Raw genomic sequence first — 21,466 nt, 5'->3', positions numbered from 1 at the left:
AATAGACCCCGGGACTTGTGTCCCATCCACTACACCCATTTCTCAAACTTTGCAGGTTGGCAACCCATTACCTGAAGTAAAAAATGTTCACGACTCCCTCCCTCTCTCATGTTGACTATAAAGAATAAAAGAAGCTCTGGTGATGATAATGCTAAGCCTGCATGTGCATGGAGAGGCTGGCAGGATACTTACCTTGAAGAGGACAGGTACATAGGTTGTCAGGGGGGTGAGATTTCCTTTGCGTTAGATGGCAATAAGATTTTTCAGTCTCAGGACCCCCACCCTCAGGGTCACGACTCACCGGCTGACACACCATATCGGACCGTGCTGCCTCTGAAGAACGCTGCTGGCACAGCCCCAAACAGAAGCACCGTGACTATGAAGGAAGCGGGTGAGGCTGTGCTGCCAGGCCCTGCGCTGACGCCACGCGGTTTGCTCCAGTGCATGAGACAGCAAATCGTTCCAAGAGCTTTATTCCTACGTTGACTTAAGATACTTTCAATAGTTAAAATAAAAAATAAACAAAAAAACCCCATGTATGCAAAGAAGACTCCTACCACATCAGAGAAGGAAATGGACAAGGTCAGAACAGGGCACTTCGGAACAGAACTGAACTAGCGATTCCCCCAAATAATCTCTCTTTTCCCCCATGGAGGCTGGTGGAGGCCTGAAGATCCCAGCTGGGTTTGTAACTGGCCAGTTACTCTAGAGAGCGACTAGGATCTTCATCCCACAGCCGGCTAAGCAGGGGCATGCGCCATTCTGGATCAGGCTGCAGACGTTGCTCTAAGAGCGATGGATCAGTCTAGTAGAACAGAGGCAGGTTTCCTAGCGCAACACACCAGACCAGTAGGCGTTGTCAGAGACTCTTCTTGAGGGTGAAGGAAGGAAGTCGATCCATCAGGAGGCTCTGATTCTAACGCACCCTAATGCGGATCAGACGGCTCTTTGCCATGCGGGGTGCACACCTCCACCCCTGAGGTCGAGCTATGTGATCACAAGGGCTCTGTACATTGGTTCCCCTTCACCCCAGGAAGGGCTGTATACTGGAGAGGCCAGGAGAGATGCTGGAGCAAGTTGTGCCCCAGAGGAGCTGGTAGAATCATGATGTGCCATGGCTAGGATGAAACGCTGTCTGACGCCCTCCCCTCCCCGGGAAGAGGGGGGGAGGATTCAGTCCTCCAGCTGGAGGGAGCTGCTCTAGAGTTATTGAGATGCGACCAGGAGGAGGAACCCCAGGCAGCAGCGCTGCAAAGCCACTGTGGGCAGCATGGGGCTAGAGGGGAGAGCATACGACTGCCCAGCTAGACACAGCGAAGGAGAGGTCTGACGGGGAGTCCAGGATCCCAGGCAGGTGCATGCCATGGCTGCAGCAGCCCTGGAAGGAGCAGAGCTGGGTCACTGCAGGGGTGGGGATGGTTCCCGAGGGAGCTGGCTCACATTCCCGGCAAGCCACCCAAGCCCCAGGGGCTCCCTGAGCTGATGGCCTGATGCAGGGTGGGTGGGACTAAGTGCTTGTCTAGGGTGATTCCTGCGGAGCCAGCAGTGATTGGTGCAGATACAGAGAACGTAGGGGAGGAGCCAGCAGACCTACAGCTCCCATTCCTCCCTAGCCCAGCTGCAAAGCAGGTGCCCCCAGTCTCCTCACGCAGGCTAAGGGGAAGGGCCAGTCAGACACCACATTGGTTAGGGAGAGGCATTAACCCTTTAGTTACCCCACTAGAACATGTCCAGGTTTCCCCGCTGATACTTGGTACCACTTCCCCGCAGTACTTGGATGCAGCCCCCGTGAAGCCAGTCCGATCCCCTTCCCCACGCAGTGGCTGTATCCTTGGGCTCCCGTGTCCAGGTCTGGCCGTGCCCCGGATCACATGCAGTCCATGGAATTCTCAGGTAGGATGCAGAGGGCAGTGCCCGGTCCCTTGGCTGAGGTGCAGCTGGCAGACAGCACACCCTCAGGCTCTGGGTCCACGTTCTCGATGTCCTCCATCTGGTCGCTGGGGCCGTCCCAGTTGATGTGGAAGCGGGTAACACGGGGGTTGGAGGCCAGAATGTTCCTCTGCAGCTAAGCAGGGGGAGGAGGAGGAGTCAGACAGCTGCAGGGCTTGTTATACAGCAATCTGGAGCCTAGAGACACCTAGCAGACCCCAGCCTGGGTAGGAGAACCCTATGGGGAGAGAGACGCTGGAGAATTTCCAGTCAACCAGCTGGATGTAGTGGCCCTTGCTGGGATTTCATGTTAAGGGGTAAGAAGTGGGGCCTTCCCCCACAGGGCGTACCCTGGCCTTTGCCAGTTGAGATGGAAGGGTAGGACAGCGCTGGGATATAACCAGGAGTCAAGGCTTTTCTTCCTTAGCTTAGTAAACATCTAAAGTACCAGCAGCCTCGCTCTACAGAGGGGAAAACTGAGGCACAGTGTAGCAGGGAAGTGACTTGGGCAGGGGCATACAAGTCAGTCAGTGGCAGAGCCAGGAAGGGAACCCAGGTGCCCTGACTCCCAGTCCCCTAGCCAGGGACCTCGAGCCCACCTTTTCCCTAGCCAGCATGGCCCAAGAGTTTGTAATGCCGCACTAGGGCTCAGAGTGTCAGAGAGCTCCCTGATCCCAGCCTCCCCACCCCGTGAGGAGCTGGGTCAGACCAGGGCTCTGCAGTGGCAAGAGCCTCCTTGCCCAGAAGGCCCGAAGTGCCCCTTACAAAGACCCCATGGACAAGGCAGGGCCTGAGTCAAGAGCCCCCCTCTGCCAGCTGCTCGTACCTGGGAGAAGTCTGGCTTGAGGGGGGGTTCTCCCGCAGCTCGGGGTCCGTGTACTCGTTGTTGACGTAGTAGCCCACACGGATGAACTCCTGGCCCAGGTAGGTGCAGGTGATGAGCACCACAGTCACCCCCACTGCGTCGCTCTCAGGGATCAGGCTGGGGTTGGGGGCTTCGGCCTGGAAAGGAAGCGACATCCCCACCCCGGGGGGAGATCAGAGAGCACGTCAGAGGGGAACCAGAGCCAGTCACATTGGTGAGTTTTTAAGGCCAGAAGGGACGACCAGATCACCCTGTATGACCTTCTCTCCATCATCAAGCCCAACTGCCCGGATCAGACCAAACTATGGGAGACCCAACAGCTGAATGCCACAGGAAGAAAACAGGAGGGACTGAAGGGCTGGCGATGCCAAGGCCCCTGCAATGACTGGGAACTGATCTAGTGAGATCTAACCAGACGAGCCGAGCAGGGACCCCTGCTCCACACTGAAGAGGAAGGCGAATAACCACCAAGGTCCCTGCCAATCTGCTGGGTGGGGAAGAGAGATTTCTTCCCAACCCCAAACCTGAAGATCAGTGTGACCCTGAGCATGGGAGCAAGACCCACCAGCCGAGCTTCTGAGAAAGAGTTATCTGTACCCTCTCAGGGTACCAGCCCACTCTGTCCACAGTCCGTCTCCAGCTGTGGTCAATCCCTGACGCTTAAGACAAAAGGACAAAAATAACCCTGAACACTCTAGGGGAAAAAAATTCACTTATTGATTCCCACAGGTTAACATTGCTCTCTGCAGACATCACACTCGGAAGGGTCTTCACCACCATAACAAGGTGTTGCCCATTTCCCCCACCTCCCCACCCAAAAATACTGTTTCAGATTAAGGGTCCCCATCTGCTTTGGTTGCATTTCACCCATCCAGTCACTTCCTAGCCCCACCCATGTCTCCTGCAGCTGCCTCTTACCTCAAACACAAACATGTGCCTCCCAGCTGGGACAGGCCCCACCAGAACAGAGTCGAGCACCTGGTCATACTCCTCACTCTCCGCAGAGCCCACATAGATGATCTTCCACTCCAGGTCTGAAAGGGAAGGGGAGCACAGTGAGAATCGGCAGCAGCCCTTGAGTAATGCTGGGGAACCGATTCTGCTCTGGATTTATGCCAGCATAACTGAGCACAACACCCACATTTACACCAACATGACTGTCTGACTCTGACTCTTGTGTTTCCCGTCGGTTCCCCATCCAGAACTTAATTATCAGTGTCCCACAACCACCTACAAACTCCAACCACACTGCCCAGACACGGTAGGAAACCACCACAAAGCAGACAAGACAAAGGAAAGATTATTATGCCCTTTTACAGGGACACTGAGGCACAGCAAGCTTAAGTAACTTGCCCAAGATCCAACAGTCTCTGTAGCATGGCCCAGAACCAAATTCTGATCTCCTAAATCCCTAGCAAACACCTCAAACATGAAACCATTCACTGGGCTGCAAGCTCCTTCCCTTCCTCCTGACAACCCTTTTCTTCGAGGGATAGGGATCACAGGGGACCCCAGAAGGTTAGATTCTGTAGATCACCAACAAGAGATGGGAGACCGTTTGGCAAAAGATGAGACCAAAGCACCGACCAGCATCTTGGACAGGTGCAGCCCCAGTGGGAAGGGAGCCAGACTCTGCTATGAAGAGCAGACTTTGCTCTTTAAAGCTCATGAGAGATTTCCTGATCATGACCCAAGGCATCTTCTTAAGCATTGTCTGCACTCAAGGCTGCACCAGTTATGGCCAGAATGGTTTCATTACAAGCTCCCATCTGCCTGTCCAGTCCATCTGCTGTTCCTTGTCCGATACTTAGAACGGAAGCTCTTTGGGGCTGGGGCTTCTTTTTTGTTGTTTGTACAGCGCCTGGCACAATGGGGTCCTGGGTCACGTTACCTTCTGTGTGCTCTTAATTTCATTTACATTAAGCTCAACTCTGGTTTTAAATCAAGTTAATAATCAGTGCTCCTTTGAATACAGGCACAAGGGTTGCCAAGCTGTCCATTCAAAGGGATGAGTTTCAGCTCCAAGCAGAATCTGCCTTCTTTTGCCAAAGCCTGATACCCAAACCTAAGAGGCGTTCAGGCGTGTCTAAGCCTGAGCCAATGCCAGGCCTATGCCCCCATGCACAGACATCAAGCTAGAAGTGTGTATGGCGGGGGGGGGGGGTAGTTTCCATACCCGAGGGAAGCGTGCCATGTAACATGTAAATACTTCCCAGGAGACTGGATCAGGGTGGCCTTTGCCAGGGAGAGTGATGCCACACAGCAGGGGGAGCTCGGATTAAGGGGAATACATAGTTTCTCAAAACAAATCAGAAACAGCAGCTTTTCACATACAGAAGATGTGTAATTTACAAGAGAGGGGATGTGTTAGCCAGAGATTACATAATAGGCCAGAGTATCTTACTAAGGCAGGGAAGCTTTCCCTGAGGAACAAACTGCAGCATATACCCTCAAGCCCCTATGAGCTGTAGCCCCTTCCCAGAATAGATAGTAGTGGGGGATGATCCCACACAAGCCCCCAAGAGCGAGGAATTTCAGTCTGATAGAGTCTTCCCTTTCCCCCAGTGCACTGGAAAGCTTAGCCGATTGATTCGGCAGACAGGTTTCCCAGAGCTGCATGGCCCTTCCTGTTTGGAGAAAGATCCTCCCACAGGGCATACCGCAGCGTAAGGCAGGCCATGCAGCGGCCGGTGCTGCCCGTATCTGAATGATAGCCTCAGAGAAGATGGATGATCCAACAGCTCGTCAGCGCTCCTGCTGCCTCCACTCAGTGGGCTGTGCTCAGACTCTGCAAACAGCCTATTTTCAAACCGTAAACCAATGAGACATGCCAATTTCTCAGCCCCAAAGACAGCAGAGAGATTTGGCTGCCGCCACTCCACAGCTTTGACACCCCCTGAAGTTAACAGCCTCATGGCTTAGGCCATAAAGGGCTTTGCAAGCTACGCTTTCATGATAATACCGCTCTGCAGTCTGACGTCTTGCATTATCCTCGCACCCTTCGGAAAGTTTCTCTTTGACCCTTGGGCTCATTTCTTCAGGAAAGGAGCCAGGCTCCCAGAGATGCCTCAGAAGCACTCAGAGCTCTTAATACAATGGTTCTAAAACTGCAATCTAAGGGCCCTTTTCCTTGATGGGCTGTTTTAAGAAGAAGGGACAGGAGGGGTTTAGAGTCTTTTGGATGGGAAATCTTAGTGGGGGAGGGCACACAGAACTGGAAACATCACGGCCAATATTCTACCTTTCAGCGCCATCGCTTCACTGTGTTAAGTAATGTCTCGTTCACGTGTTTATCGCTGGCAAATATTCAACCCAGGAAGATTGGGCCAAACTAGTTCTGGCTACACCATGATCTGCAAAAGGCAGATGTTTCTGCCCCTAGGAGTCTCCACCCCAGAAGGATTCTCTGGCCACAGAATCAAGCCATGTGTGGCCTGCTTTTCAGAAATGCTGGGCACATGTGATTCTCACCCATCAGCAGCACCTCTCCTAATCAGAGCATATTGTACCATTTAAGTCTTGATGTTTATACAAACTGGCACCAAGCAAACAAAAATTTGCAAGCAGAATTCCCTGGGGCAGTCAGGTAAGAGTCTCATCCCCACTGGTAAGGGGCATGGCTGTGCTGGCAGGGTTAACAGGATAGTTCGGCCAAGTTATTTTAACGCCAAAGGGCTCTCTGCAGCCTGCTGAGTGTGGATCAGATGCAGAACGTGAGGGGTTTCCTTCACAGGTACCTGCTTTCACCTCCCACTCACTTCCCCAGAGTAGCCTCCTGCCTTTTAATAATACCCAGCGTTTCTTGGCACTTCGCATGCTGCCTGTGCTTTGCAGACAATAGATAGTTAATCCCCCAGGAAGGCTGGGCAAGCACCAGCTCCCTCCCTGTTCCAGAGCTGGGGATGGGACGCGCCCAGCACATCAGTAGCAGCGAACAGAACCCAGGAGTCCTGGCTCCTGAACCAGGTGCATCTACCCCCCTCCCCCACTCCCTGGGGCAGAGGGGGGCAGGCACGGCCCATAGCGGGGGGAACAGCCTCAACTCCTCAGCCAGGCGCCCTGGGATCCGACCCCAACCCCACAGAACAGGTCCCCTGCCATGGACCCCATCCCAGGGGGAGGGGGGGTAAGGGCCCGTCCCGGAAATGCCCCCCAGCCAGATGGGGAGACCCCGACCCCTTCACCCCCGCCTCCAGCATGTGCGGGGTGGGGGGGGTCTCCCTACAGGCCCGGGCAGAATGGGGGGAGGGGAACACCCGCCCGGCACTGGAGTGAGGGGCAGGGGCTATAGTGGGGGGAGGGGGCTCCCAGGCCTCATAGGTCTCAGGGCCGGACCCGGAAGGTTCCCCCGGGCGGGGGGCAGCGGGGTGCCCCGTTGTCTGGGGCTGGGGGTCGCTGGGCCGTAACGGGGGGCTCCCGGCCGGGCCGGGCCGGGCCGGGCCGGACTCACCGTGCGGCAGCGCCTCCCCGCACTCGAACTGCACCTGGAAGCGCAGCGGGCGGCCGAACGGGCTCGGGTTCTCCAGCACCGACACCCCCAGCACCGACACGCGGGACATGCCGCCGCCGCCGCCGGGACCCGAACCCGCCGCCACTCGTCACAAAGCAACCCCGCCGCCCGCGCGCGCTTGCCGCTGCCGCGCGCACAGCCGGCCAATGAGCACACGTCACCCGCCTGCCTCCGCCAATCCCCGCCTCCGCCCCGCACCGCTCCACCAATCAGCGCACTTCGCGCCGGGACCAATGCCCGCCCGGCCCGCTCACTTCCTGCCAATCGCCACGCCCCTCCCTTCATTCGCCAATCGGCTTTCCCCGCTCCATCCCGGCCGGGAGCCGGATGCGACCAATCCTCGCCCGCCTAACATTCCTTCCCACCAATCAACGCGAGTGCCAATTTTGGGACCCAGCTAGCCAATAACCAGCCAGGTTGCTTGGACGAATGAGGCGGGAGGACGGGGAAGGGAGTCTGACCAATGAGAAGGGGAGATGGGGCAGAGGTGGTTTTTTTTTTTTTTGCCGCCCGAAGCTCGGACAGCGCAATTGCCCAAGAGGGGGATCCGGACTGCGCCGGTCCCAGAGAGCTCGGCCGGCGATGGATGGACGGACGGCGCGGGGGGGTGTCCGGGGAAGGAGGGACACGGGGGACGGGGAAGGATGGATGGACAGAGGGGGGAGGGAGGATGGACAGACACGGGGGGGGGGGGGGAAGGACGGATGCACACGGGGGTGTCTGGGGAAGGACGGACGGACGCGGGGGGGGGGGGGAGGACGGACGGACATGGGGGGGTGGCGGGGGAAGGACGGACGGACGCGGGGGGGGGGGGAAGGACAGATGGACACGGGCGGGAGGACGGACGGACGGACACGGCGGGGGGGGGGAGGATGGACAGACACGGGGGGGTGTCTGGGGAAGGACGGACGGACAGAGGGGGGTGGGGCTGAGGCTGGACGGAGCAAGGGGTGCAGTGGGGGCCGTGGATGGGACGTCTCACAGCGACGGAGCAGATGGGACCTCCCAGCCCTGAGTCCCAGGCAGGGGAACGGATCGGGGGGGCGGGGGCGTCTGTGCCTGGCCAGCACATCAGGCTCCTGCTGCCGCCTCCCACCCTGCAGGGCCCCGGCTGCTGAGGAGCCCCAGGTGTGCACCAGCTGACCCACAGCGGGGGTGGGGGTGAGAAGGGGGAAGCCAAGCAAGGGCTGATCAGGAGAGGGGGATGTTGGGGTGAGGACTGGGAGAGTTGGGGGCGTGGGAGAGGCCTTCCCCCCACCCTGCACTAGCCGAGAGCGACTCGTCCCCTGCACCAGTCCCAGAGAGCTCGGCCGGGGAGGTGGGCGGTGGGGCCTGCCCCGAGCCGGAGCTACGCTGGGAAGCCGGGCAGAGCCCTGGTGACCCCAGAAAGCTGCCCAGCCCAGTCACACCCAGGGGTCAGGGGAGGGGGTAGAGCGGAGGCGGGGCCACAATCCAGACACCAGGGTCCCGCCTGAGTGTGGGCCCAGCGCCGTGGAGCCACTGGTGCCATGGCAAACCCAGTACTGCCTGGGTGGGGCAGAGATCCAAGCAGAGGCAGGGGAGGGGGGTACGTTGGGAGGGGCCCAGGGAGGGGTTGTGCTAGGCTGAGGGGAGGAGACCTTCTGGGGTGGGGGAGGGATTGTGGAAGGAGGGGACCACTGGGGGCAGGTGGGGGTGAGGAATCATGGGAGAAGCGAGAGAATAATTGGACTGAGCCTGGGGTGGGGGGACAGGATTGGGGATGGTTCTGGGTTGGGGTGCAGGGTCCAGGCTGGGTAACTCCCCCCATTGCTGACAGAGGGGCACTAGCAGCGCTGGGTGGGGACACGGCTAGCAGGGGGCTACGGGTCGGGACTGAGAGGTACTGGCAGAGCTGGGTGGAGGCAGGCAGGGCTGGGCTAGCAGGGGGCTGTGTGTCAGGATTGAGGGGCACCGGCAGAGCTGTGGAGGGAGGGGAGGGGGGGGCTGCGTGGTCGGGATTGAGGGGTGAAAGGCCTTGGATCCAGTTCCCTGACTCCACCCAGTGCCCTAGGGAGCAGGGCAGGAGCGCTGGCTGGGGGAGCTCCCAGCTAGTCCAGCCTGGCCTCTCCCAGCAGGGGGCGCTGTCGGGTCTCCAGGAGTGGCCCTGGGGGCAGCGCTGAGGCGGGCCTGGGCTGTGATGAAGCCAAAGGGGCTTCTCCCTGGGGGCTGCCAGTCACAGAGACTCCTGTGGTTCCCGCGGGCACCCCAGCCTGCGCTGCCCCAGGGCCCCACCAGGGGGCTCCCTATGTCCTGCCTGCAGCACTCATGGGGGAGTCCCTGCCCCATTCAGCCGGGTGCCCCGCAGTGACCCCTGGGTCCTGGGCAGCCCGGCCGGGCACGGCTCCTGCCATGTCAGCAATCGCTGCCCGTTCGTCTGACCCCGAGCCAGGAAGGAGCCCTCAGAGCCACCTGCTCGTGTGGCAGTAACCAGAGAAACACACACGCCAGGCCGGGGGGGGGGGGGGGGGAAGGGGGTGGGTGGATGGTCAGCATGGGGGGGAGGGGCGGAGGGAGGGATGGGGTGTTTCATGTGGAGATGGATGGAGGCGTGGGGGGCAGGGAGGGAGGGATGGGCAGGTGTGGGATTGTGGGATGGGTGTGGGGGGATTTGGTGAGACAGGGATGGGATGTGTGGAGGCGTGTGGGGGGAGAAGTAAGGAGGGGTGTGGGGGAGGAGTGAGATTGTGGGATGGGTGTGGGGGGGATTGGGGGAGGCAGAGGTGGGGTGTGTGGAGGTGGATGGAGGCAGGAATGGGATGTGTGTGGAGATGTTGATAATTCCCTCCCCCTAGTGCGGAGGACGGAGCCCAGCTCTGCCGGTGCCCCTCAGTCCCGACCCGCAGCCTCCTGCTAGCCCAGTCCTGAGCTGCCCCAGCTCTGTCGGTGCCCCCCTCTTTCTTTCCAAAATGTGCCATCATAGTGGTATCTGGGCTCTCCCCCTCCCCCATCCAACCCGCCATGCCAGGCATCTGGAGCATGGGGGTGGGGGAGCGCGCCAGGCCGAGGGGCCGGGAGCTCCTGCCTTCAGCAGAGTGAGACTAACTGGCAGGGCTGACAAGCTGTCAGGTGCGCGGGGATCCCCGGCCTCAGCCCCTGCTCCCCCCGGCCGGCTGGGGGCCAAAGGGGAGCTGGGAAGGGAGCCTGGTGATGGATCCAATCGATTGCGGCTGCCCTGGGGCTGCTCACGCCGACAGCTCCGTGCAGCCGGGTTGGGGGGGGAAATGTGTGTGTTCCCCCCCCCCCGTCCTGCAAGGCTGCTGGGCGCCTGCCTGTCAGTGGTGTGAAGAGCTCTCCTGCCCCCCCCCCCATTTGTCCGAGGTTTGTCTCTGTCCATCTGGTTTGGGCAGCAGCCTCCTTGGGGGGCTGGGCAGGGGCCGTCTGGCTGGAGTGGGGGGGTCACTGACGCTGGGGCTCCCCAGGCCTGATGTAAGCCCCGGACTTTGGCCTGGTCTGGGTTAGACGGTGCCTGGTAGCAGAGTGTGTGCAGCTGTCTGCCCCTTTCCACAGCCCTCTGTCCATCCCTCCATCCACAGCCCTCTGTCCATCCCTCCACCCTCCCCATCCCTCCATCCACAGCCCTCTGTCCATCCCTCCATCCACAGCCCTCTGTCCATCCCTCCACCCTCCCCATCCCTCCATCCACAGCCCTCTGTCCATCCCTCCATCCACCCTCCCCATCCCTCCATCCACAGCCCTCTGTCCATCCCTCCATCCACAGCCCTCTGTCCATCCCTCCACCCTCCCCATCCCTCCATCCACAGCCCTCAGTCCATCCCTCCATCCACAGCCCTCTGTCCATCCCTCCATCCACAGCCCTCTGTCCATCCCTCCACCCGCCCCATCCCTCCATCCACAGCCCTCAGTCCATCCCTCCATCCACAGCCCTCTGTCCATCCCTCCACCCTCCCCATCTATCCATCCCTCCATCCACAGCCCTCCACCCTCCACAGCCCTCCATCCACATCCCTCTATCCATCCCTCCATCCACAGCCCTCTATCCATCCCTCCATCTTCCCCATCCCTCCATCCACAGCCCTCCAGGGTCCAGTCTGGCTCCTGTGATGTGATGTCTAGTTGGGGTGAAGGAGAAAACCTCTCCCAGCTGCAGCACTTCTGCTCCTTGACACCGCAGAACCTGGTCCCTGGTCTGGCTTTTTGGATGAGAATTTGGGGCCCCTTGAAGATCTTTGCGGGGGGCGTGTCCCCTTTGCACCCCCAGGAGCTCCCTGTAACACAGCCCCATGCCAGGGCCACTGGGATGGCAGTTAAAGGCTCTTGTCACTGAGCCCAAGTTGGGACGATCCAACACCTAAAGGTCCAAAGGAAGATGGCTCGGGGTCCGGTCAGGCCTGGTCCGTGGCTGTGGCCTGACATCGGAGGCTGTGACCAAGGGGGAACGTCCTGGGACTGGCTTGTAAAATGGTGCGGTCTGTGATCTGCTCCCGTGATGTGGGGAGGGGGAATCGGGATCTACAACTGCCCAGAGCCGGTGAACCCGCCCCTGGAAGTGAAAGATTTCCTGGCCCGCAGCCCTGACATGCAGGAGCTGTCCTGGGACAAGGGGTTGAACCCCAGCCCAGCCCACGTTCAGCAGCCTCGGGGGGCGGCTGGCTCTCGCTCGGTCCTGAGCCTCATACCAGCACTGAGGTAGGGTGACCAGATGTCCCAATTTTGTAGGGACAGTCCCGATATTTAGGGCTTTTCCTTATATAGGCTCCTATTACCCCCAACCCCCCATCCCGATTTTTCACACTTGCTGTCTGGTCACCCTACGCTGAGGGGCCCCTGGTGATCTGTGAGTGCGTGTGGGGCATCAATGGAGCCATAAGGGGAACGGTGCTGCCCCCCTGTAGCGGGGTGGTTACTCACTCCTGCCCTGAAGGGCTTAAACCAGCCCTGGAGAGGGCTGTGGCTGGGGGAAGACTGATTGGGGAAGCAGCCACACCTGAGGCCATGCCCCGGTCAGGCCACAGCTGGCCCTATAAAAGGGCTGTGAGCCAGGCACTTGAGCTGCTCACTCTCTAGCCTCTGCAGTGGGCGGGGCCTGGCTGTCTGGGAAGCTGAGGTGGGGACTTGGGGAAGGGCAGAGGGACCTGGGGGGCTGCAGGCCAATGGATGGGCCCACTAGAGGGTACTAGGGCTGCAGAGGGGCAGCCCAGATATAGGCCAGAGGCAGCTGGTCCAAACCCCCCTTGCCGGTGATGAGTGGCAATTATGCTGCAGTCCACCCCAGGGAGTGGGGGCTAGATGGTGACTGGCAGTAGCCACAGACTGAGGTGAGGTGGGGACAGGGGGTTGAGGGTTCCCTGGGGTGGGGAGACTCAGAGAGACTGTGGGGTACTGCAGGGGCAGAACCCCTGATGTAAAGGGGCACTGGGGTCTGGGAGGAAGCCGGGGCCCTGCGGCAGGCAAGACAACAGCCTGCAGAGGGCGCTCTGGAGCTGGAGAGCTAATTCCCAGCATGACCAGCAGGAGGTGTCGTGCCACACCCCCGCACAGCCTCACTCTCAAGAACTCCCATGATCCCCTGGGACAGTCATGCTAAGCGAAACCCCTCGGTGCTGGGAATGAACCCCCCCTTCCATCAGCTCTGGGCCCCAGGGGCTGAGATCCCTCTGACTTCCCCCCCTTCCCTGACAGTCCCCCAAGGCCACCCCCCGGCAGTCCCAGCTGTCCCAGCCCAGCGTGCGGGAAGCAACTGCAGGACTGCCAGGCAGGGAAGGAGCCAGCGTGTCTGGCATTGATCAGCTTGGAGTTCCTCCGCGTGGGAAGCTTTTAAATGCTCGGTCATTTCCCTGGGTATTTCGAGCAAAGTGGGGAGGGTTGGGGTGGGGTTAGGGCTGGGGGCTGACCCAAGTGTAACAGAGACCAGAGCCCTGGAGGTGCCTTGCCCTGCAAATGGGAAAGAAAGAGGCAAAGAAAAAGAATGAAAAATGAAGGGAAGAAAGAATCCAAATCTCCCAGGAGAGCTGGTGCCTGGGTCTGTCTTTTAACCCTGCCTGTGGTTAAAGCAGCTCCCTCCGTCGCTAGGGGGCGCCAGTGCTGGACCCTTGCTCTACGACCCCTCCGCTTTTTGGACCAGTGATCCAGAGCCGGCAGCATTTGGGGCACTTGCTCAAGAACCCAGTGACTTTTTGGACTCATGTTCTAGCACCTGAGACTGGGTGGCTCATTGGTCTAGGCTATTGGGCCAATGGCCCTCTAGAACCTAGATCTCAACAGTATTTTGGCATTGTTCTAGCCCACCTCATTTTCGTGTTGATCTAGAACACACTGCACTATTCTGGAGCCCGAACCTAGAACACAGCAGCGTGTTCGTGTTTACACTGGGGTGCGGCCAAGGATCACCCGGCACAGTACATATATGCAATAAAATGACACAGGCGATGACGGCTGTAGCATTTTGGAGGTTGGCTCTAGAAAGCAGCGAGGACAATGCAGCCCGGGGGTCAGTCCTGTGACTCAGGAAGCCAACGGTTCTAGTCCTGAGTCTACCAGAGCCCTGGGCTGAATAGGGGCCGCTCCATAGCCCAGTTATTACCATTTCAGAGACTGTCAGACAAGGGGGTTTCCATCTAAACCATCTCTCCACTGCCAGGGAAAGGGACCAGGGCTATTGTGGAAACAAAAACCCAGCTTAATACTTCACATCCCAAATGTGGTCACTGGTTTCCCTTCTCTTCTGTATCTTTACACCTTGGTTCCTGGCCAATGGGAGCTGCAGGGGCGGTGCTTGGGGCAGGGGCAGCGTGCGGAGCCTCCTGGCTGCCCCTATGTGTAGGAGCCAGAGGGGGGACATGCCACTGCTTCTGGGAGCCATGCGGAGTGGGGCAAGCCCTGGACCCTGCTGCCTGGTGGGAGCTGAAGGACCAGATTAAAATGTCTGGAGGGCCGGATGTGGCCCCCGGGCCATAGGTTGCCCACCCCTGCTCTAGACCACCACCGTAAATGGGCTTGTGGCTCTAGAATGCCATCCAGGCCTGTTTCTGTGACCCCCAGAGCCGGCGCAACCCGTTAGGCGACCTAGGCGGTCGCCTAGGGCACTATAATTTGGGGGACAGTGGCCGCCCCAGTTGTCGGCGGTATTTTGGGGGCGGGACCATCCGCCGCCTCTGTTGGAGGTGCCATTTTGGGGGCGGGACCTTCCGCCGCCTAGGGCACCAAAAAAGCTGCCGGTGCTCCTGGTGACTCCCATCGTCCTTTCCTGTCTCTGCCCTACAAACGGTTCCCCCCTTGAGTGTTCAATCCAGATTGGATGCTGTTCTAAGAGATCTGCTCCAGGAATCATTTGGGGGAATCCTAGGGCCTGTGTTCTCCAGGAGGTCAGACCAGATGATCCCACCGGTCCCTTGGAAGCTCAGACTCTATTTTGTCCTGTTCTCACCATGCTGTTCCGCGCCCTTCTCTCGCCGCCCTGCCTGATTGGCGCCCCGGAAGCCCTGACTCTCCCTTCACAGACGCCTGGCCTGGCACACTGGGCTCTTTGATACCAATTTTAGTTCTCCGATTTCCTTTAAAGTGCCGTACATTGCTCCGAGGGCGACTCTTGGGGAGCGCGGCAGCCAGGGCTCTCGGAAACAGGCAAAGGGAGGGGGAGGAATAGCTCCATTTGGAGGAGGAAAAATAATCACAGCTTCTGACAGGTGATCTGTTAGTGATGGGCAGTGTGAGCAGGGAGGGGCACCGGCTCTTTAAAATGCGGGGGGTGGGGGATCAATTTCCTACAGATGCTGGTGAAATTCTGGGCTTGATTTTTGGTGCCTAGCTACTGACACAAGCCTGGGAATTAGCAAAGCTTCGAAACGCTCCTGGGCTGCACAGCTCCCGCCCACACAGTGAAGGAGGAGCCTGCATCCTGTCCAAATGGCTGAATGGAGTCGTTCTGGATCAAGCCCCAGCCAGGACTGATGTGGTCCAGTGGGTAGCACCTGGGGTAGGAGTCAGGACATTGGGGTTCTGGCTGGGCCTGCTCTGGGCAAGCTGCCTCCTTTCTCTGTGCCTCAGTTTCCCCTCCCAAACAGGAGATTGTAAGTTCTTTGGGGGCAGAGGCCATCTCTCAGTATGTTTCTCTGCAGACAATGGGGCTCTGATCTCAGCTGGGGTCTGTGCAGCACCTGGCACAATGGGGCCTTCATCTGGGGCTTTCTGTACAACACTGGGGACAAGCAAGCCCTGATTTCAGCTAGGGCCTCCAGGTTCTGGTGTGTTATTAATAACTCACAGTTTGGGAACACGCGGCAGAGGGAGAATTATTCGGATGATGGTTTGGAATCATGATTGGCTTTCCGTGCTCTAGCTCAACCATCAGATATGGGCTGGAGGCAGGACTAGCTGGGCGGATTCTCTGGTGTCTGCTATACAGTGGGTCAGCCTGGAGGGCCTGAACATCTAGGAATCTATGAAAGTTGCAAACAGAAAGAGAAGGGAAATTCCTCCGGGACAATATTTGTTGCAAACTTGTGGCCCCGTTCTAGCCAGGACGCTGTTATCCCCTCCCCCCCGACCGCCCCATTTCTGTGAGCAGGGTGTCAGTTTTACGATGCATATAAAAGGCAGCACTGCTATTCCATGTAGGGTATTGGGGTCAGCGCTGACTGAGGGGGGAGAGGGCTCCCTGCTGAGCCCACACCCTGCTCCCTGCAGCACAGCACCCCCTAGTGCTGCACTGGGGCATTGGGGTCAGTGCTAACGGAGGGAAGAGCGCCCCCTGCTGACCCCTTGCAGCACAGCAGCCCCCCCCATTCTTTTCCCTCTCTGTGCGTCCCTTGTGGCCAGGCATCCCCCGTGAAATGGCCGATCATGTGGTGTCGGTGGCTCGGCTTGTTCGGTTCCCCTCCCCCACCCTGGCTCTGTCTCATTTTCCCTCTATTTATTCTTTTTTCCCCCTCGAGAGAAAAAACGTTGCTCTCAGCACGAGAAAAAATAAATAGCAGTGAGCAGCATCTGAGACGGATGCAGGGCTGGGGCGGCGGCAGAACATCCAGTGGAAGAGCTTAATGATATGATGCTTCCTCACTAATGAACTTCTCCTGTGTTCACATGCAGCCTGCTGTTCTAGCTCCCACTCCAGCCCCCCCAGCAAACAGCCAGCCCTGCAGGTTTGCCTACTGGCTATGGGCCTGCTTGGAGATTTGCCTTTAGCTCCCAGCTCTACTGCCACCTCCCTGTGTCTCCTCAGGCATGTCACTGCCTCCCTCTGTGCCTCAGTTTCCCCAGCTGCATCATGGGGTTAAGGAGCCTCCCTGTGTCTGCTTAGCTCTGTGGGGCCCAGCCTGTCTCTCGCTGCAGCTAGGTCTGTGCTAGACACATTTTGTGGCTACAGCTCTAATGGCAAATTCCCCGTGACAGGGTCAGCTAGCTGCTGGTGCCTCCCTCTGGCCAGGTGTGGCATGGCGGGTCTCTCTCTCTCTACCTGGGTCTCCTGATGCTGACTGCTCCACCTCTGTGGAGCAGCTAATCGGTGCTGGCTGGAACCGGAGCCTAATGGTTAGTGGGTTGCATTTTCCTGAATGCAGAGGCAGGGTGGCAGAGGAGCCTGAGACCCCCCACTCCACCAGGCAGCTCTCCCTAGGCCACGTCCTTCCCCCAGCGTGGTCAGCCCCCTCCTGAGCTGTCAGTTTCCCTTTAACAGCCACTTCCAGCTGTGGTGGGGCAGGGTCGTCCGGGGCCGGAGCTGCTCTTTAACCCCTTCAGTCCCAGTGGGGGCTTAGTCACCCTGACACACTCCCCTGCTGGAGTTGCAGAGAGCTCTTGTGCTGGTCTAGCTTATGCCAGAGATCCAGGAGAGCCTAGAGGGTCAAGTCCTGGCTCTGAATCAAGCAGAGCAAGGAGCAGACTCTAGGGGAGTGCGCTGAGCGCTGGGTTGGGAGGGACGCCCATCTCCTGCGCTTTTGGGTGAAACATTGCTAAAGAGTCCAAACCTCCAGGCTTTGTTTTGTAAAATGGAATTCTTGTTTTCCAACCAGGGTCTGTGCAGCGCCTGGCACAACGGGGCCCTGATCTCGGTCGGGGTCTGGGCAGGGTCCGGCACAAGGGGGGCCCTGATCTTGGTCGGTGTCTGTGCAGCGCCTGGCACAAGGGGGGCCCTGATCTCGGTCGGGGTCTGGGCAGGGTCCGGCACAAGGGGGGCCCTGATCTTGGTCGGTGTCTGTGCAGCGCCTGGCACAAGGGGGGCCCTGATCTCGGTCGGGGTCTGTGCAGCGCCCGGCACAAGGGCGCCCTGATCTCGGTGGGGGCCTCTTGGTGTTACTGTGATACAGCGCATAAAGTGATGCTTCCTCTTATTCACAAACACTCCCCCCTCCCCGGGGAGCCAATCAGCTCTTTGCTCTGCACCTGTTGGAGTCACGGCTGGCAGCGCAAAGCGAGCGCAAGCTGCTCTGAAATCAGTCTGATTAGAACTGACACCTCTTGTGCACTGGTGTAAATGACAGCACAAGAGGGAGGAGTGTGGGGAGCCAGGGCTGGACCCACACAGAAACAAACACACTGTATGCTGGGCTCACACACACAGCTCTGTACACACACTGTACTCTGTGCTAACACACACAACTCTGCTAACACACACAGCTTTACACACACACACGCTGTGCGTTGGGCTCACACACACAGCTCTACACACACACACGCTGTACGCTGGGCTCACACACACAGCTCTACACACACACGCTGTGCGCTGGGCTCACACACACAGCTCTACACACACACATGCTGTGCTAACACACAACCCTGCATACATACGCTCTATGCTGTGCCACACAGCTGTACATACACAGTGCATGCTGTGTGCTCACATACAGCTCTGCAAAGACCCACACAGAGTTTATGGTTGGTGTTCTAACACACATAGCTCTGCAAACACACAGTGTTAACACACACAGCTCTGTGCACACAGACGCTGCATGCTGTGCTAACACACAACTCTACACACACACACGCACAGAGTATGCTGTGCTAAAACACACCACACTAAACACACACATCTCTGTGGATGCACACACTGCATGCTGTGCTAACACCCCCCTCACACACACAGAGTACGCTGTGCTAAAACACACCACGCTACACACATACACAGTGTTAACACACACAGCTCTGTGCACACACACACTGCATGCTGTGCTAACACACAACCCCACACACACACACAGAGTACACTGTGTTAAAACACACCACTCTACACACACACAGTGTTAACACACACAGCTCTGTGCACTGTACATGATGCTAACACAGAACCCTACACACACACACACACAGTGCGCTGTGCTAAAGCACACCACACTACACCCACGCACAATGTTAACACACAATGCTAACACACAACCCTACACACAAACATGCTGTGCTAACGCACACAGCTCTACACACACAGTGGACCCCAGTGCACCTTGCCCTGGCTGTATTCCCTGGGCCTATCCCGACCCCTGCGCCTCTCTCCCAGCAGTGCCCAGCCCCCCACCAGTGCCCGGGGGGGGGGGGCGATTGTGGTGGCGCAGGGACGGTGAATACTTGATGCCGCTCTCCGCTCTCATTGTTTCGCAGCTGAGGTGGAATTTGTCAAAGCTGGAATTTTAATATGAAAATAATAACCTGCAACGCAGCTAATTAATCCCTAATTAGGGGCTGCGGCTGTGGGCTGCTCCTCGCTTTGGAGCAGGAAGCTGGGCTCTGGCTGGGGGGGCAGGGAGTGAGCATCCCCTTCCCCCGCCTCCCAGCCTGGATGTCGCCTGCCCAAGGCTGGGACATCCCATCTCACCGGGCAGCTCCAGGCACTGACTCCCCAGATCACCCTCCCCCAAGCCCCTAGGTTAGGATCCAGGGCCAAACAAGGCCAAGCTCAGGGATCCTTGGGGGCCAGGTTTGGGATCAGGCTGTTCTATAACTGGGGCGGGCGGGGGGGCAGGAGGGGGATGGGATGGGACCCAGGAGTCCTGGCGCTGGCTGGTGTTCCCATGCCGAGCGAGGGCGGCCGCGTGGCCCCACATCCTGCAGCTGCTGCAGCCCTTCCAGCTCTGCGCTCACTCCTGGGCAGCGAGGAGCCTCCTGGGGGGCACATCCCAGGGTCCTCGGCACCACTAATCACCCAAAGAATCCTTTCCCAGGGGATTGTGGGAGAACTCCGCTGCACGGGGGGGATTGTGGGACGGCACTGGAGGACCAGCAGCACGTGTGAGGCTCTAGTCTGGGCTCACATTACAGAACAGCTGGTGGGTTGAGGGACCCGTAGCTCACCCCCACAGGCTGGCCCACGCTGGAGCCGTGTGTGTGGATGAGACCCAAGTTCAGGGCAACACTCTAGGTAACTCCACAGTGAATCCACGCCCGGAAAGCAGGGGCAAAACCACCAACCTACAGCTGACAAAAACCCGTGTTTCCTTCCCCAAACCACTGAGCACCCGCTCCAAGCATGGAGTGAATTTTCTGAGCCTTTACGAGCAAATTGGCTAATTAGTTTAGGAGCAAAAATTAATTCAAGATGAGTCCTGTAGGAAATCTAACACCATTGGTTTTGCTCCAAATTATCTTAATAATGGAATGACTCAACCAGTGTAACTTTCCATGGAGTTAAAACTCACAGACAGCTCAGGCAGCCAGAGAGAGCATTTTAGAATGAAATGTCAGTGCAAGTTAAGGCACCCAAACAACCTTAATTGTGCCCTAACAACCTTAACTACCTTAAATTTACTCTGACAACCATAACTGTGCCTGATAACCGTAAGTGATGCATAGAGGGGGCATGCAGGGTCAAGACCCCCCCCCCACATTTCTGCTTGGTCTGCTTGAGGGAGGGAGAGAGGCTCTGTCTTTCTCCCACTGAGCCTGCCCCCCCGGCACGTTCAGCCCACGTCTCTGGCAGCTGGGGACGTGCAGCGGGTGGAAGGGGCGGAATGGAGCCACTTCTCCCTCTGGCTGAGGGTGGCTGCTCCGGGCTGCTGCTTTCTGCAGTGTGGCAGCTGCCCTGAGAACCTGGCTGGGGAGGCAGCAGTGGCGACCCGCCCCCTCTGCTCTCTACCTAGGCCTGGCTGCTGGAGCCAAGGTGCCAAGCTAGCTGGAGCACCCGCCCCCCGGCACGTTTCCAGCTTCTTCAACCCCTGTCCCCAGCAGCGGGGCTGGGTGGGGAGCAGAGGGGGTGGGCCGGCGCCATCTCCCCAGCCGGGCTCTCTTTAAGGCAGCTGCCGTGCTGCACAGAGGCAGCGACCTGGAGCTGCCACCCTCAGTCGCCTTGAGAAGCGTCTCCATCCCGCTCCCCGCCCGGGCCCGGCTGCCAGGGAGAGCACCGAGTGAGCTGGACACGTGCTGCGGGGTGGTGCAGTGCGAGAAGGACAGAGTCCCCCGTCCCCATGCAGGTAAATCTGGTGGGGTGGGGAGAGCACAGTGGCCACAGGCTGGGCGCTGGGCAGGGGGTCACTGGGGAAGTTCCCTGGCCTCTGCTCAGCCAGAGGTAGGGGCATTGCCTGCGTTCTGCACCTCCCTTGCTGAGGTGTTCATTAGCTCTGGGGAGACACTGGTGCTGTGAGTCTCCCTGGGCCAGGGCTGGCCCCAGCCGGGCCTAGAAGCACATACTTCCCGCTCCTGTGGCCCCAGCCCCCAAGGAGCTGGTGGGATTGGCTGCCCTGGCCCAGGGAGATGGGGCTGGAACTTCTTCCCAGAGGCGACATGGTCATGTGTCCTCCCCTTTCCATTGTGCCTTGCCCCCAATATCAGGAAGCACGAGTTGTCTATGCTGACAACCTTAACAAGCTTAAATTTACCCTGACAACCTTAACTGTGCCCTGATAACCTTAACTACCTTAAATATACTCTGACAACCTTAACTGTGCCCCAACCAATCTTAAATTTGGCCTTCACCAGCCTTAACTCTGGAAACATTTGACTATGGCTTTAAAAGTCATACCCAGCTACCTTGGGCCCACAACAGGGTTAAGGTTGGTGAAGGGCAATGTCTGGGTACTGTATGGCAGCACTAGTGGGCAGGTGGCACACCTTCATCTATCCTTCCCCACTTGCGACCATGCCAGCACCACCAAGGCAGCCCAGCGGTTGGAGCTGCTCAGCGCCTGCATGCAGTGCAGCGGGCTGAAGCGGAGCAAAACAGAGGTGATGGTGATGGACAGAGGAAAGCATTCGGGGGAGTTTGC

The 21,466-nt window shown here is 58.6% G+C and overlaps 1 protein-coding gene across 1 annotated transcript; it reads right to left on the bottom strand.

Moving 5' to 3' along the window:
• Positions 1-1,729: 1,729 nt before the first annotated feature.
• On the bottom strand, positions 1,730-7,431 carry LOC123353339 (histone chaperone ASF1B-like). The gene is given in 5 exon segments (XM_044994345.1): positions 1,730-2,065; positions 2,756-2,775; positions 2,778-2,931; positions 3,713-3,828; positions 7,245-7,431. Coding segments are annotated over 5 exon segments (597 nt in total). The 5' UTR covers positions 7,354-7,431; the 3' UTR covers positions 1,730-1,867.
• Between the last annotated feature and the right edge of the window lie 14,035 nt (positions 7,432-21,466).

The sequence above is a fragment of the Mauremys mutica genome, chromosome 20 (genome assembly GCF_020497125.1).
Source record: "Mauremys mutica isolate MM-2020 ecotype Southern chromosome 20, ASM2049712v1, whole genome shotgun sequence".
NCBI classification, from domain to species: Eukaryota; Metazoa; Chordata; order Testudines; family Geoemydidae; genus Mauremys; species Mauremys mutica.
This window is presented reverse-complemented; position numbering and strand designations above follow the sequence as displayed.